Source organism: Pecten maximus, chromosome 1, assembly GCF_902652985.1.
Source record: "Pecten maximus chromosome 1, xPecMax1.1, whole genome shotgun sequence".
In the NCBI taxonomy this organism is placed as follows: Eukaryota; Metazoa; Mollusca; class Bivalvia; order Pectinida; family Pectinidae; genus Pecten; species Pecten maximus.
The window spans coordinates 13837167-13851800 of NC_047015.1; the positions used below are offsets into that span (position 1 = coordinate 13837167).

General features: G+C 32.1%; 1 protein-coding gene across 1 annotated transcript in view; it reads left to right on the plus strand.

Moving 5' to 3' along the window:
• The window catches only part of LOC117325626 (AP-1 complex-associated regulatory protein-like), a 44476-nt gene extending 30477 nt beyond the window's left edge, over positions 1 to 13999 (plus strand). Inside the window, exons 5-9 of the mRNA XM_033882003.1 lie at positions 4343 to 4439; positions 10005 to 10177; positions 10501 to 10583; positions 10962 to 11066; positions 12277 to 13999. Coding sequence (XP_033737894.1) covers positions 4343 to 4439; positions 10005 to 10177; positions 10501 to 10583; positions 10962 to 11066; positions 12277 to 12473 — 655 coding nt within the window. The 3' untranslated portion in view covers positions 12474 to 13999. The remainder of the gene's footprint in view (positions 1 to 4342; positions 4440 to 10004; positions 10178 to 10500; positions 10584 to 10961; positions 11067 to 12276) is intronic.
• Positions 14000 to 14634: the final 635 nt, after the last annotated feature.

Sequence of the window (14634 nt, forward strand, 5' to 3'; positions counted from 1 at the left end):
AAATAGGTCTGTTTACAATGCATTACATCGTTCTTGATTACTGAATCAATTTTACAAAGCAGAATATACAAGTTTAGCTAACACTATATGTATGATCTTAATATTGCAAAACTACAAAACTAGCAATGCAGACTTACATTTTACAGTAAAACATAAGTAGGAAAGGCATTTTTTTTTTTCAATTTGATAATTAATTTCGCTAGTATCGCAAGAATTATGTATACTCATTTTACCATATTTGCATGGAAATGTTATGAAATCTCTGTGACCGACGGGAGGTGTCGCCGATAAAGTTTGATAACACATGACATATTGACTGTGTATTCAAAACAAATGATCACTTTTGCAATAATGAAATTGCAGATGTCAACTTGAACTTACAAATGGACCGTTTACGGTTTCATCATATGTAAAAATGGTATGTATTATGTAAATGATACACTTGAATTGATGGGCATGAAATTGTTGTGTTGTAATCCCTTCGTTTCTGTTTCATTATACAGCTATTTCCTTTGGTTCAAACGAATGAACATTTACTGTTCATTGCTTAACTTGATGTCTTATCCCCTATAGATATTTACCAAAAATTGTAGTGGGTAGACATCATTCCTCCAAATTTGAGTCCATTTTAAAGTTCTCATACATTAACCGTTAAGTTAATACCGTACTTTTTAAAATTATATAACCTTGCTGCAGATTCAAACATATGAAGGTACGTTTATCAGCGAAATGGAATTGTCGGAATTAATTCCCCCATATTAAAATGGTAAAAGGAGTGGTACCATTAATGTTCCTTATGCTGATGCTGATTTAGCCTAAATTTAGACGAGGATTTGCTACTTCTTTCACACTTTTAAGTCTCCCAAGTTTTTTTAAAAATAATATAGGGATGTAATTTATCGAAATTAAGATAGCTTTGTGTTTTCTTATCTAAACGGTGAAAAAAAAATGCAAATTCAATATTGATGAGCTTTAGACCATGCTACATTGATGAAACCACAATTCTCCAGGACTGCGCTAAAATTTCCATGGTATTTTGGACACTAACAATAATATTATTTAATGAAAATAAATATCTTTCCATAAAAGATGACGAAAACCCTTTCATTTTTATTTTACATTGATGAAAAATATTTTCAATGTTAAATCATTACCATTTAATATGGATTAATATTTAATGACCAAAAAATGATTTTAAATATTAGAAAAAATGGGTTATGCTTCGTTGATGAGAGAATATATCAACCTGAATATCAATCTGCAGGGTTAATGTATAAGATGGTTTCATTTAGTGTTAATCCTAAAGTCGTACACATGAATTTAAAATAAATTGTTCATCTAAATTTGCTGTACATAATTGTGATCTTAATTCGCTGTACATAATTGTGATCTAAATTCGCTGTACATTATTACTTTTTTTTAGTATCATCTAAACTCTGTACATAATTGTGATCTAAATTCGCTGTACATAATTATTATCTAAACTCTGTACATAATTGTGATCTAAATTCGCTGTACATAATTGTGATCGAAATTCGCTCTACATAATTATTATCTAAATTTGCTGTACATAATTGTGATCTTAATTCGCTGTACATAATTGTGATCTAAATTCGCTGTACATTATTACTTTTTTTTAGTATCATCTAAACTCTGTACATAATTGTGATCTAAATTCGCTGTACATAATTATTATCTAAACTCTGTACATAATTGTGATCTAAATTCGCTGTACATGATTATTATCTAAACTCTGTACATAATTGTGATCTAAATTCGCTGAACATGATTATTATCTAAACTCTGTACATAATTGTGATCTAAATTCGCTGTACATACTTTTGATCTAAATTCGCTGTACATAATTATTATCTTAGCTCGCCATAATATGGATCAAACTCGTTGTACATGATTATATCTAACTCTGACAAATTTGAACTAAATTCGCTTAAAATTTAGTGTCGAAATTCGCTTACATAATTATAATCTAAACTCGCTGTACCAAATTATCTAATTTGTATACATAATTGTACTAAATTCGACTGTACATATTATTTTTATATCATCTAAACTCGCTGTACATAATTCATCTAAATTTATATTATATCTAAACTCTGTATAAGCTAAATCGCTGTAATAATTGTGATCTAAATCGCTGTACATAATTATCTAAATACTGTAATATGTGACTTAAGTTCGCTGTAATAATTGTCTAATGCTTAATACTTATTGTCTTAGTATTCATCTAAAATGCTGTACATAATTGTAATCTAAACTTGCTGTACCTTAGTATTCATCTAAACTTGCCGTACATAATTGTTATCTAAACTTGCTGTAGATAATTGTAAGCTAAACTGACTGTCAATAATTATAATCTAATCACGCTGTACATAATTCATCTTAACTCACTGTATATAAAGGTAAGTTAAATTCGCTGTATATAATTGTAATCTAAACTTGATGTACCTTAGTATTCATCTAAATTGGCCGTACATAATTGTAATCTAAACTTGCCGTACATAATTGTAATCTAAACTTGCTGTAGATAATTGTAATCTAAACTTGCTGTAGATAATTGTAATCTAACTTGGCCGTACATAATTGTAATCTAAACTTACTGTAGGTAATTGTAATCTAAACTTGCCGTATATAATTGTAATCTAAACTTGCTGTAGATAATTGTAATCTAAACTTGCTGTAGATAATTGTAATCTAAACTTGCCGTATATAATTGTAATCTAAACTTGCCGTACATAATTGTAATCTAAACTTGCTGTAGATAATTGTAATCTAAACTTGCTGTAGATAATTGTAATCTAAACTTGCCGTACATAATTGTAATCTAAACTTACTGTAGGTAATTGTAATCTAAACTTGCCGTATATAATTGTAATCTAAACTTGCTGTAGATAATTGTAATCTAAACTTGCCGTACATAATTGTAATCTAAACTTGCTGTAGATAATTGTAATCTAAACTTGCCGTATATAATTGTAATCTAAACTTGCCGTACATAATTGTAATCTAAACTTGCTGTAGATAATTGTAATCTAAACTTGCTGTAGATAATTGTAATCTAAACTTGCCGTACATAATTGTAATCTAAACTTGCCGTACATAATTGTAATCTAAACTTGCTGTAGATAATTGTAATCTAAACTTGCCGTACATAATTGTAATCTAAACTTGCTGTAGATAATTGTAATCTAAACTTGCTGTACATAATTGTAATCTAAACTTGTTGTAGATAATTGTAATCTAAACTTGCTGTACATAATTGTAATCTAAACTTGCTGTAGATAATTGTAATCTAAATTCGCTGTAAATAACTGTAATCTTAACTCGCTGTAAATAACTGTAATCTTAACTCGCTGGACAGAATTTAAATCTAAACTCGCTGTACAGAATTGTAATTTAAATTGCTGTCATAATTTTAATCTAAGCTCCCTGGTTAAATCATGGTTGGTACACATATATATTGGACAGGTATGTGTAGTGGTGTTGTGTGACACCTTTTTGTACTAAAGATATTTTGAATGCAACATGTCAAGAAATTATCATCTAATGTAATTATTTATGTTTAATAGCAAACGAATAACTAATATCTAAATAGACCGAAAACACCACATAATAGAAATAAAAGCAAATACTTCGTACTTATTGTGGAACCCTGATAAGTCAACATGTAGGCTAGTAGTATTGGTATGGTAAACAAATCAATGTACGGAAATACATACTTAGAACACTTTGCTAAAATGACGGATGTGAAATTCTTGTAACATAACATGCCATTGTGTTGTTGTTGATAATTGGTTAGCCTGAAGTATGGAATACTCATTTTATAAGTTGACTATACATTGATAACAATTGTCAACACCTTGTGACATAAACAAAGATTGCCTTCATGGATTGCTATGTTTTTATAATATATTACTAAATATGTTTATTTAAAGTAAAGTGAACGTTTTATAACTGTGCCCGTTATTACTCTTAAACAAACAACAATGAGTCATGAAAATGAATATAAGGTATAACCTATTTTTAGTGCCTTGAAAAGACGGCAAAAATATTAGCAACTCCAAGACTTATACACAAAGGTTAAGATATAAACCCTGTTCTAAATACGGTGGGAAGTAGCGGGATATTACTGTCGGTGTTACGATAATGATTTTGTCAGAATCGATAAATGTATCTTGTGTTGACATTATTAGCCTGTTTAACCCATCTGGAACAATGATAATGGATTTTAATAATTTATTTCAGAAGATTCGCATGTTATTTTGATTGTGGAAATTGTTTGTGGTTTTTTGTTTCACATGTTTTGTTTATGATTTCATGCTAGATTGGTGACAGAGAGGGAAAAACAACTAGTAGCATCAAAACAGTACACCGAACTCGTGCATGAACAAAAAGAACTTGATCGTAAAATTGATAAAAAGGTATGCATCGAGAATTATCTTTTGTTTGTGTCAGCATGGTAATGATTCATCTCGCATATCAAAATATGATCAGTATTGACTGAAATATATTGTGTAAATTCAGCTGCTTATTGCATCAGCATTTGAAATATAAGTTCATCTACTGAAGTTCTTGTAGCGTACCGTTTAGTGTTGGAAACTGACTAATATACCCTCACTTTCAAGTGAACGTATGAAGGAAACACTTGTTTTCATGCTTTTTTTTTATATATATACTTTGTCCTTATTTTTGTGTGAATTTTAGTAGTCAGCAGTGTATATATTATTTGCTTGAGAAAGTATGATAAGCATTTAGTGCGCGTTTATTTTTGTGTCTTTGTAAATCCTTCGGTAAGTCCTTCTCATTTCAGCAGACAATTTATAAGTATTTTTGGTATTGTAACTCTATTAAGCTGTGTTATGAGATGATATTCATAAGTGTGATCGATTAAACGATAAGATAAGGTGGTATATTCATCAGTGGGATAAGTATGGTTACTCCATTAAGCGATACGATGAAGTGGTATTCATCAGTGTGAATAGTATGGTTACTCCATTAAGCGATAAGATGAAGTGGTATTCATCGAAAAGATAAAGTGGTATATATCAGTGTGAATAATATGGTTATTCCATTAAACGAAAAGAAAAGGTGGTATTCATCAGTGATTTGTATGATTACTCCATTAAGCGATAAGATGAGGTGGTATTCATCAATGTGAATAGTATGGTTACTTCATTAAGCGAAAAGATAAGGTGGTATATATCAGTGTGAATAATAATGTTACACCATTAAGCGATAAGGTAAGGTGGTATTCAGCAGTGTCATTTGTATGGTTACTCCATTAAACGATTAGATAAGGCGGTATTCATCAGTGTGAATAGTATGGTTACTTCATTAAGCGAAAAGATAAGGTGGTATATATCAGTGTGAATAATAAGGTTACACCATTAAAAGATAAGATTAGGTGGTATTCATCAGTGTGAATAGTATGGTTACTCCATTAAGCGATCAGATAAGGTGGTATTCATCAGTTGGATAAGTACTTTACTTAGCTTTATGACCAGACAACATTTATTACAGACTATATATCAGGGTACACTAAGGGCAACATTGTACAAACTATGTGTAATGATGTAAAGACTATGTGTAATGATGCACAGACTATGTGTAAAAATGTACAAACTATGTGTAATGATGTAAAGACTAATGATGTAAAGACTATGTGTAGTGATGTATAGACTATGTGTAATGATGTATAGACTATGTGTAATGATGTATAGACTATGTGTAATGATGTATAGACTATGTGTAATGATGTATAGACTATGTGTAATGATGTATAGACTATGTGTAATGATGTATAGACTATGTGTAATGATGTAAAGACTAATGATGTACAGACTATGTGTAATGATGTACAGACTATGTGTAATGATGTAAAGACTATGTGTAGTGATGTACAGACTATGTGTAGTGATGTATAGACTATGTTTAATGATGTATAGACTATGTGTAATGATGTAAAGACTATGTGTAGTGATGTACAGACTGTGTAGTGATGTATAGACTATGTGTAGTGATGTATAGACTATGTGAAGTGATGTATAGACTATGTGTAATGATGTAAAGACTGTGTGTAGTGATGTATATACTATGTGTAGTGATGTATAGACTATGTGTAATGATGTAAAGACTATGTGTAGTGATGTATAGACTATGTGTAATGATGTACATAATATGTGTAATGATGTAAAGACTGTGTAATGATGTACAGACTATGTGTAATGATGTACAGACTATGTGTAATGATGTAAAGACTATGTGTAGTGATGTACAGACTATGTGTAGTGATGTATAGACTATGTTTAATGATGTATAGACTATGTGTAATGATGTAAAGACTATGTCTAGTGATGTACAGACTGTGTAGTGATGTATAGACTATGTGTAGTGATGTATAGACTATGTGAAGTGATGTATAGACTACGTGTAATGATGTAAAGACTGTGTGTAGTGATGTATAGACTATGTGTAGTGATGTATAGACTATGTGTAATGATGTATAGACTATGTGAAGTGATGTATAGACTATGTGTAATGATGTAAAGACTATGTGTAGTGATGTATAGACTTTGTGTAGTGATGTATAGACTATGTGTAATGATGTATAGACTATGTGTAATGATGTATAGACTATGTGAAGTGATGTATAGACTATCTGTAATGATGTATAGACTATGTGAAGTGATGTATAGACTATGTGTAATGATGTAAAGACTATGTGTAGTGATGTATAGACTATGTGTAGTGATGTATAGACTATGTGTAATGATGTACAGACTGTGTAATGATGTACAGACTATTGTAATGATGTATAGACTATGTGTAATGATGTTCAGACTATGTAATGATGTACAGACTATGTAATGATGTAAAGACTATGTGTAATGATGTAAAGACTATGTGTAATGATGTACAGACTATGTGTAATGATGTACAGACTGTGTAATGATGTATAGACTATATGTAATGATTTACAGACTATGTGTAATGATGTACAGACTATGTGTAATGATGTAAAGACTATGTGTAATGATGTAAAGACTGTAATGATGTAAAGACTGTAAAAATGTACAAACTATGTGTAAAAATGTACAAACTATTTGTAATGATGTACAGACTATGTGTTATGATGTACAGACTATGTGTAATGTACAGACTATGTGTAATGATGTACAGACTATGTGTAATGATGTAAAGACTATGTGTAATGATGTACAGACTATGTGTAATGATGTAGATACTATGTGTAATGATGTACAAACTATGTACAATGATGTACTAAATATGTGTAATGATGTAAAGACTATGTGTAATGATGTAAAGACTATGTGTTATGATGTACAGACTATGTGTAATGATGTACAAAATATGCATAATGATGTAAAGATTTGGTGTAATGATGTGCAGACTAAGTGTAATGATGTACAAACTATGTGTAATGATGTACAGACTAAGTGTAATGATGTACAAACTATGTGTAATGATGTACAGACTATGTGTAATGATGTACAGACTATGTGTAATGATGTAAAGAATATGTGTAATGATGTAAAGATTATGTGTAATGATGTACAAACTATGTATAATGATGTACTAAATATGTGTAATGATGTAAAGACTGTGTAATGATGTATAGAATATGTGTAATGATGTATAGACTATGTGTAATGATGTACAGACTATGTAATGATGTAAAGACTATGTGTAATGATGTAAAGACTATGTGTAATGATGTACACACTATGTGTAATGATGTATAGACTATGTGTTATGATGTAAAGACTATGTGTAATGATGTAAAGACTGTGTAATGATGTAAAGACTATGTGTAATGATGTACAGACTATGTGTAATGATGTATAGACTATGTGTAATGATGTACAGACTATGTAATGATGTACAGACTATGTAATGATGTAAAGACTATGTGTAATGATGTAAAGACTATGTGTAATGATGTACACACTATGTGTAATGATGTATAGACTATGTGTTATGATGTAAAGACTATGTGTAATGATGTAAAGACTGTGTAATGATGTAAAGACTATGTGTAATGATGTACAGACTATGTGTAATGATGTATAGACTATGTGTAATGATGTACAGACTATGTAATGATGTACAGACTATGTAATGATGTAAAGACTATGTGTAATGATGTAAAGACTATGTGTAATGATGTACAGACTATGTGTAATGATGTACAGACTGTGTAATGATGTATAGACTATGTGTAATGATGTACAGACTATGTGTAATGATGTAAAGACTATGTGTAATGATGTAAAGACTGTAATGCTGTAAAGACTGTAAAAATGTACAAACTATGTGTAATGATGTACAGACTATGTGTAATGATGTACAGACTATGTGTTATGATGTACAGACTATGTGTAATGTACAGACTATGTGTAATGATGTACAGACTATGTGTAATGAAGTAAAGACTATGTGTAATGATGTACAGACTATGTGTTATGATGTAAATACTATGTGTAATGATGTACAAAATATGCATAATGATGTAAAGATTTAGTGTAATGATGTAAAGACTATGTGTAATGATGTAAAGACTATGTGTTATGATGTACAGACTATGTGTAATGATGTACAAAATATGCATAATGATGTAAAGATTTGGTGTAATGATGTGCAGACTAAGTGTAATGATGTACAAACTATGTGTAATGATGTACAGACTAAGTGTAATGATGTACAGACCATGTGTAATGATGTACAGACTATGTGTAATGATGTAAAGAATATGTGTAATGATGTAAAGATTATGTGTAATGATGTACAAACTATGTATAATGATGTACTAAATATGTGTAATGATGTAAAGACTATGTGAAATGATGTACAGACTGTGTAATGATGTAAAGACTATGTGTAATGATGTACAAACTATGTGTTATGATGTACAGACTATGCATACTGATGTAAAGATTAGGTGTAATGATGTACAAACTATGCATACTGATGTAAAGATTAGGTGTAATGATGTACAGACTAAGTGTAATGATGTACAAACTATGTGTAATGATGTAGAGACTATGTGTAATGATGTACAGACTATGTGTAATGATGTACAGACTATGTGTAATGATGTACAGACTATGTGTAATGTACAGACTATGTGTAGTGATGTACAGACTGTGTAATGATGTAAAGACTATGTTATGATGTACAGACTAAGTGTTACGATGTACAAACTATGTGTAATGATGTACATACTATGTAATGATGTAAAGACTTAAGTGTTATGATTTACTAACAATGTGTTATGATGTACTAACTATGTGTTATGATGTGAAGACTGTGTAATGATGTACAGACTATTGCAGTGATGTACAGAATATGTGTAAAGATATACAGACTATGTGTTATGATGTACAGACTATGTGTAATGATGTACAGACTAAGTGTTATGATGTACACACTATGTGTTAGGGTAACATTATAACTTAGTCTGATTTTTTTGTCTGATTGTGTCCTTGGTAACTTTTAACCTTCTTCGTCTGCTTGTGTCCTGGGTCACTTTCTATTTTAGTTTGATTGTGTTCTAGGTAATTGTATAGCGTCTTCGTTTGATTGTGTCCTGGGTAACTTTATAATTTAGTCTGATTGTGTTCTCGGTACCTTTATAACTTAGTCTGATCGTGACATGGGCGAAGAAAATCGAACTGTTGTCATGTTTGATTGACCGTAATACACGTTATAAATGTGACATTGTTTTATTGTGCCAAACAGACCTTGCATGTTGTCACTGCTATTGACTATGTACATGTATATTACATCAGTACTTGATATATACATTCGGGTGATGACTGTAGCTTTTAATGTGGGACTTCAAAAAAAAAAGATATCGTTAGTCTTAGCCTTTCAGTATCTTAACAATAACATGACTATCTTCACAGTGGATGAAATTTAACTATTAGTATAAGGTATAAATTATAATCTTCATAATCACTTGAAAGTTGGCGCAACAAGAAGAAGAGCTCCGTATGGAAGAAGAAAAATTCTATGAAGCTAAGAGGGAAGCAGCTCGAACAGCCAAATTACAAAGGGCCAAAGAGGCGGCAGCGCGGGATAAAAATGCCAACCGGAAGTCGAAGTCCTGGCTGGGAGATGACGAAGGGGAATGGGAAGTGTATGTATTTTCATTGCGTTTATGACTGCTTAATTAAAATGAAATAAAAAAATAAAACTTCAAGTGAAATTGTTAGTGTTGGAAAACAATTCAGGCGCATCAATATTAAAGTAAACAAATGAAGAACGACTGATCGTATGGCAATACTGTTCATATATTTTACTATATTGTGTATTTGTTTTCGCAGGAACTCGACAAAATATATTCGTTTTCATTCGAAAATTGAACATTTGATGGTTCTTTATACTGGATCGAATTTACGAGGAAGTGCGTGCCTGTCGAATATTTGATGTTTTGTTTTCATCAACGTGTTTAAATTTCAGGGCTGGTGGGGAAGATGATTTTGAAATGTTTTTAGCAAGCGTTAAGGCCAGATCATATAAAGCAACAGCGCATTTACGACAAGGTAAACAAGGCTACGTATTTGTTTATTTTCAAAGGGAATTTATTATTCAAAGAATAATCGTGACTTTTTGTCAATAGCATTTAAGATCCCGTCAGTTCATGAGCCCTTCCGCCCACTTTTGGTGAATTATAAAGGATTGTTTCCTAGTCAGTATTTCATGTTTTATTTTTAACGCTGACCGAGTGCCATATTTCGAACTCATATATTTATCTGTTTCTAACATTTCTGAATCAAACAAACAAGTATGCAGTGATATATTTAAAGATGTACAATGGAAATTAATATAAACATACTGAGTAAGTTAAAAATAGTGAAGGTTACTGTTATTGAGAACAAATTACATGTTCCGTCAGCAGTTTAAATTGTGTCTTTCAATAGGGTCAGCCGACGGCCAAAGCTCTAATAGTTCAGGGACAACTCAGACGAGGGACCGTTCTCATACGGAAGGTTCGTCTCTCGACCTCGAGTGGGAACACGAGGAAGGTTCGTTGACCATTGCTACCTATATCATTGTTGTAATGAATAAATACAATAGGTGACGCCAAATTGATTTCCAATCTATGCATTACTAATTAAATCAAATGAAAGCCGTCCCGTGTTGATCATTAAACATATATTGATGTTAGTGTCGAAACCAAATAGTGACACAGCAATAAGGTTTCATCAATAATAATAGTAACATAATTCATTTACACTCGGAATGTATACATGACCCGAATTCGACAAGGTATTAACTATTGTGATGACCCTTTGTGATAGCGCCGAGAAAAAAGGCTTCCTTTTGCGTATTCTAGATAACAATAGGTACTTCATGGTTAATATTAATTAGCATACTATAACCTTTATTGATTGCGAATATACTGGTGTCCTATTATAATTTCAGCAGTATGTATTTGTATTGTCAATTACATTAAGCTATCGTATATCGGAATTGATGCCATATTCATGTACATTCATCCTAATGACTCGATTTTATTGCATTGGAATCTAACGTTTTAACACCATGTTATGTATAATAAAATGTATTTTATTTCGAATTAATGAAACCAAGTAAGGGCAAGTTTATCTCAGAACATACATGTATAGATTCCAGTTCTATGTATCAATCAGTATGAAGATCACAAAGGGGGCCCCCAAATTGCGATGGTAACTCAAGTGACAGATCACAGTGACATCCAGTTCCTATGTATACATTAAGTGATCTGTACTGATCGATCACAAAGAGAGACATTCACTTCCTACTTGTAAATTGGGTGATAGATAGCACTTATATGTCCCACCATAAAATTGCCTTGTGCATATATGATTTTTAGCTCGCCTGGTTCGAAGGACGGGTGTCACAGCGTCGGTCGTCCGTCAACTTTTCCTAAAAATCGCTTCTTGTCATGAAAGTCTGAATGGATTTTGACCAAATATCTGCCGCATGATTGGGGAAGGAGAATCAATTTTGTATTGCCCGCAGCAAATTATTTGAAATTCTTCTGTAGAAGTGTAGTGTTATGTCAAAGAAATATTCAGGTGAGCTATATGATTCCTTTGGGCCTCCTGTTTCAGTCGGTACTTCCATCGGATACGTGTTTCGTTTCATTTTATTTCAATTAGGATGCTGTTTTATCTCTAATATTTCGCTGTTAATTGTAGTTTTTAGACGTCTCGTTTATGAACGTTCTGTATTGTCTTAATACTTTTCCAGGTGTTGTACCTCAAAAGAAAACCAGATCATCAACAGAAGAAAATTTAGTGACAGCTGTTGTTCATAAAAGCAGAGACAGTCCTGTGAATTCAACAGATCTGGAGTGGGACAATGATTTTGTTACGGCAGAATGCGTAGAGGATACAGAGCATTTGTTGGCAGCAGAGAGGAAAATCCAAGAGTTTTCATCACGGTGACGTGAAGCCTGTTCCGAAAAAAAGCGTTCTGTGAATAAACGTGCTGTTTTGGTGACCATGGGTTAGGAAATGAGGGGTTGTCAATTTAGGCTTGTCACTTAAAGCCTGCCATGCCTAGCCGTGTTTTTATGAAAAAAATCCTCACTTACAAAAGAATGTTTTAATGTTTTTGAGGAAAGCAGACATGTGATGCTACAAAGTTTCCTTATTATTAACCATGTTTATATCAATACTCATCGACAAAGTTTAGAAATAGAAGTTTAAAATAAAGCAATGTAAGTCATTATGACTTGCGAAAAATAAAGGATTACATTATAATACGGGAATCGTGCATTTGATATTGAATACTGTATAACGAAGTGCATGGTGTCAGGTTGTTAGCTATGCAGAATTCATTGTCGAGTTTTAAATGAGTTATGTCTCAGTTGAAAAATACGTTGCTTTTATTACAAGGGCAGGGATTCAGTGTCCATTGTGATACACATTTATCTGGACACCAATATCTAGGGGCTCGTTGTTCAGTTGATTTGATTGTATTTAACATATTTGAATCAACGTCAAATTTCATAAGATACTGCATATTTCATAGAATACTGAAACTAGAGCTCGATCTGGCATCGACCTATTATCATTTTTATATCATAAAAGAGGACAAAACCTACTATGAATGTGAATCGATAGGACAATCGGCTAAGGTTGATTTACTTTGTTACCGCAATGTTCCTGCACGTTTCGATGACTGAAAGTGAGTGTGTGTCCGTTCAAAGCCCATGTTATTGTGTAAACACTCCTATTTGTTCTGTTTAAATGTTTTTTTTATCTAGATATTTTTTTTTCTTAATTATTTTAAATTGTTCCGAATATATCTTCCAATAGTGCTAATAGACGAAATTGCTTTTTGAATATATTTAAACATGTAACTTGATACAATTAATACAAATGATGTTCGTTACAATGTTACGTCATTCGCCAAAGATATTTCCTGTATCTCTCTAATGGTGTTTGGAGCTTATATTTATGATTCCTCACTGCTGTAGAAATGTTACTGCTTTAAATCGAGTAGTAGTTTATTGATTTAATAAGCTGATTGTAAGTATGTATTTAATGTTGATAAAAGTACACATGGATGTTAAGGATTTTTAGGTCACTTGAGACGAAGATTCAGTTGATTTATTGCAATCGCCTTTTGTCCAGCATAAACAATTTACATTTTAAACTTCTTCCTAATAACCAACATACCTAGGGACCTTATTTTGAGTCTGTATCGTGATAGGATACGTGCTACCAAGTTTGTTCAAATTGATGACATTAACCTTCATTCAAGGTCACAAGGGTCAAATAAGCTAAAACTTTCAAACAACGTTTTCTTGATACAAAGATGCCTAGATACCTGATATTCGGTATTTAGCATACTCGGTTAAACGGCTACCAGGTTTGTTCAAATGGATTACCTTGTTCTTCATTCAAGGTCATAGGGGCAAATATGCTAAAATATTTTAACAACTTCTTTTTGATAACCAAGCGGACTAGAGACCTGATATTTGGTTTGTTAGCATGTTGGGTTGAAGGGCTACAAAAAGTGTTCAAATGGATGGTCTTGACCTTCATTCAAGGTCACAGCGGTCAAATATGCAAACATTTTCAAACAACTTTTTGATAACCAAAAGGCCCAGAGACCTGATATTCGGTTTGTAGCATGCTGGGATAAACGGCCGCCAACTGTATTCAAATGGATGATCTTGACTTTCATTTAAGGTCATAGGAGTCAAATATGCTACTTTGCATAACGAACAAACTGATGACCTTGATCATTATTAACATCTGACTCAAATATGCTCAAATCTTTTGAAAGTATTCTGATTGAAAAACCAACACACTTAGAAACCTGATATTTGGGCTGTAACATGCTGGGATGAACGACATTTTCCTCAAATTCAAGGTCGCGGGAATCAAATCTGCAAAAGTATATCAAACTCAGGTGACCGTTAAGGCCCATGTACCCCTTGTTCATTAACGCTAGCTATATCTTTCCACTGGTAAGGTTTGACTATTAGTTTCATTACAGTTTTTGATGATGTTGTTTTGTTAATAGTGTGTTGAAGTAACGAGTGGTTCCAATTTGGGCCCTATTGCATGCAGATACTTTAAGGTCACCTGCATA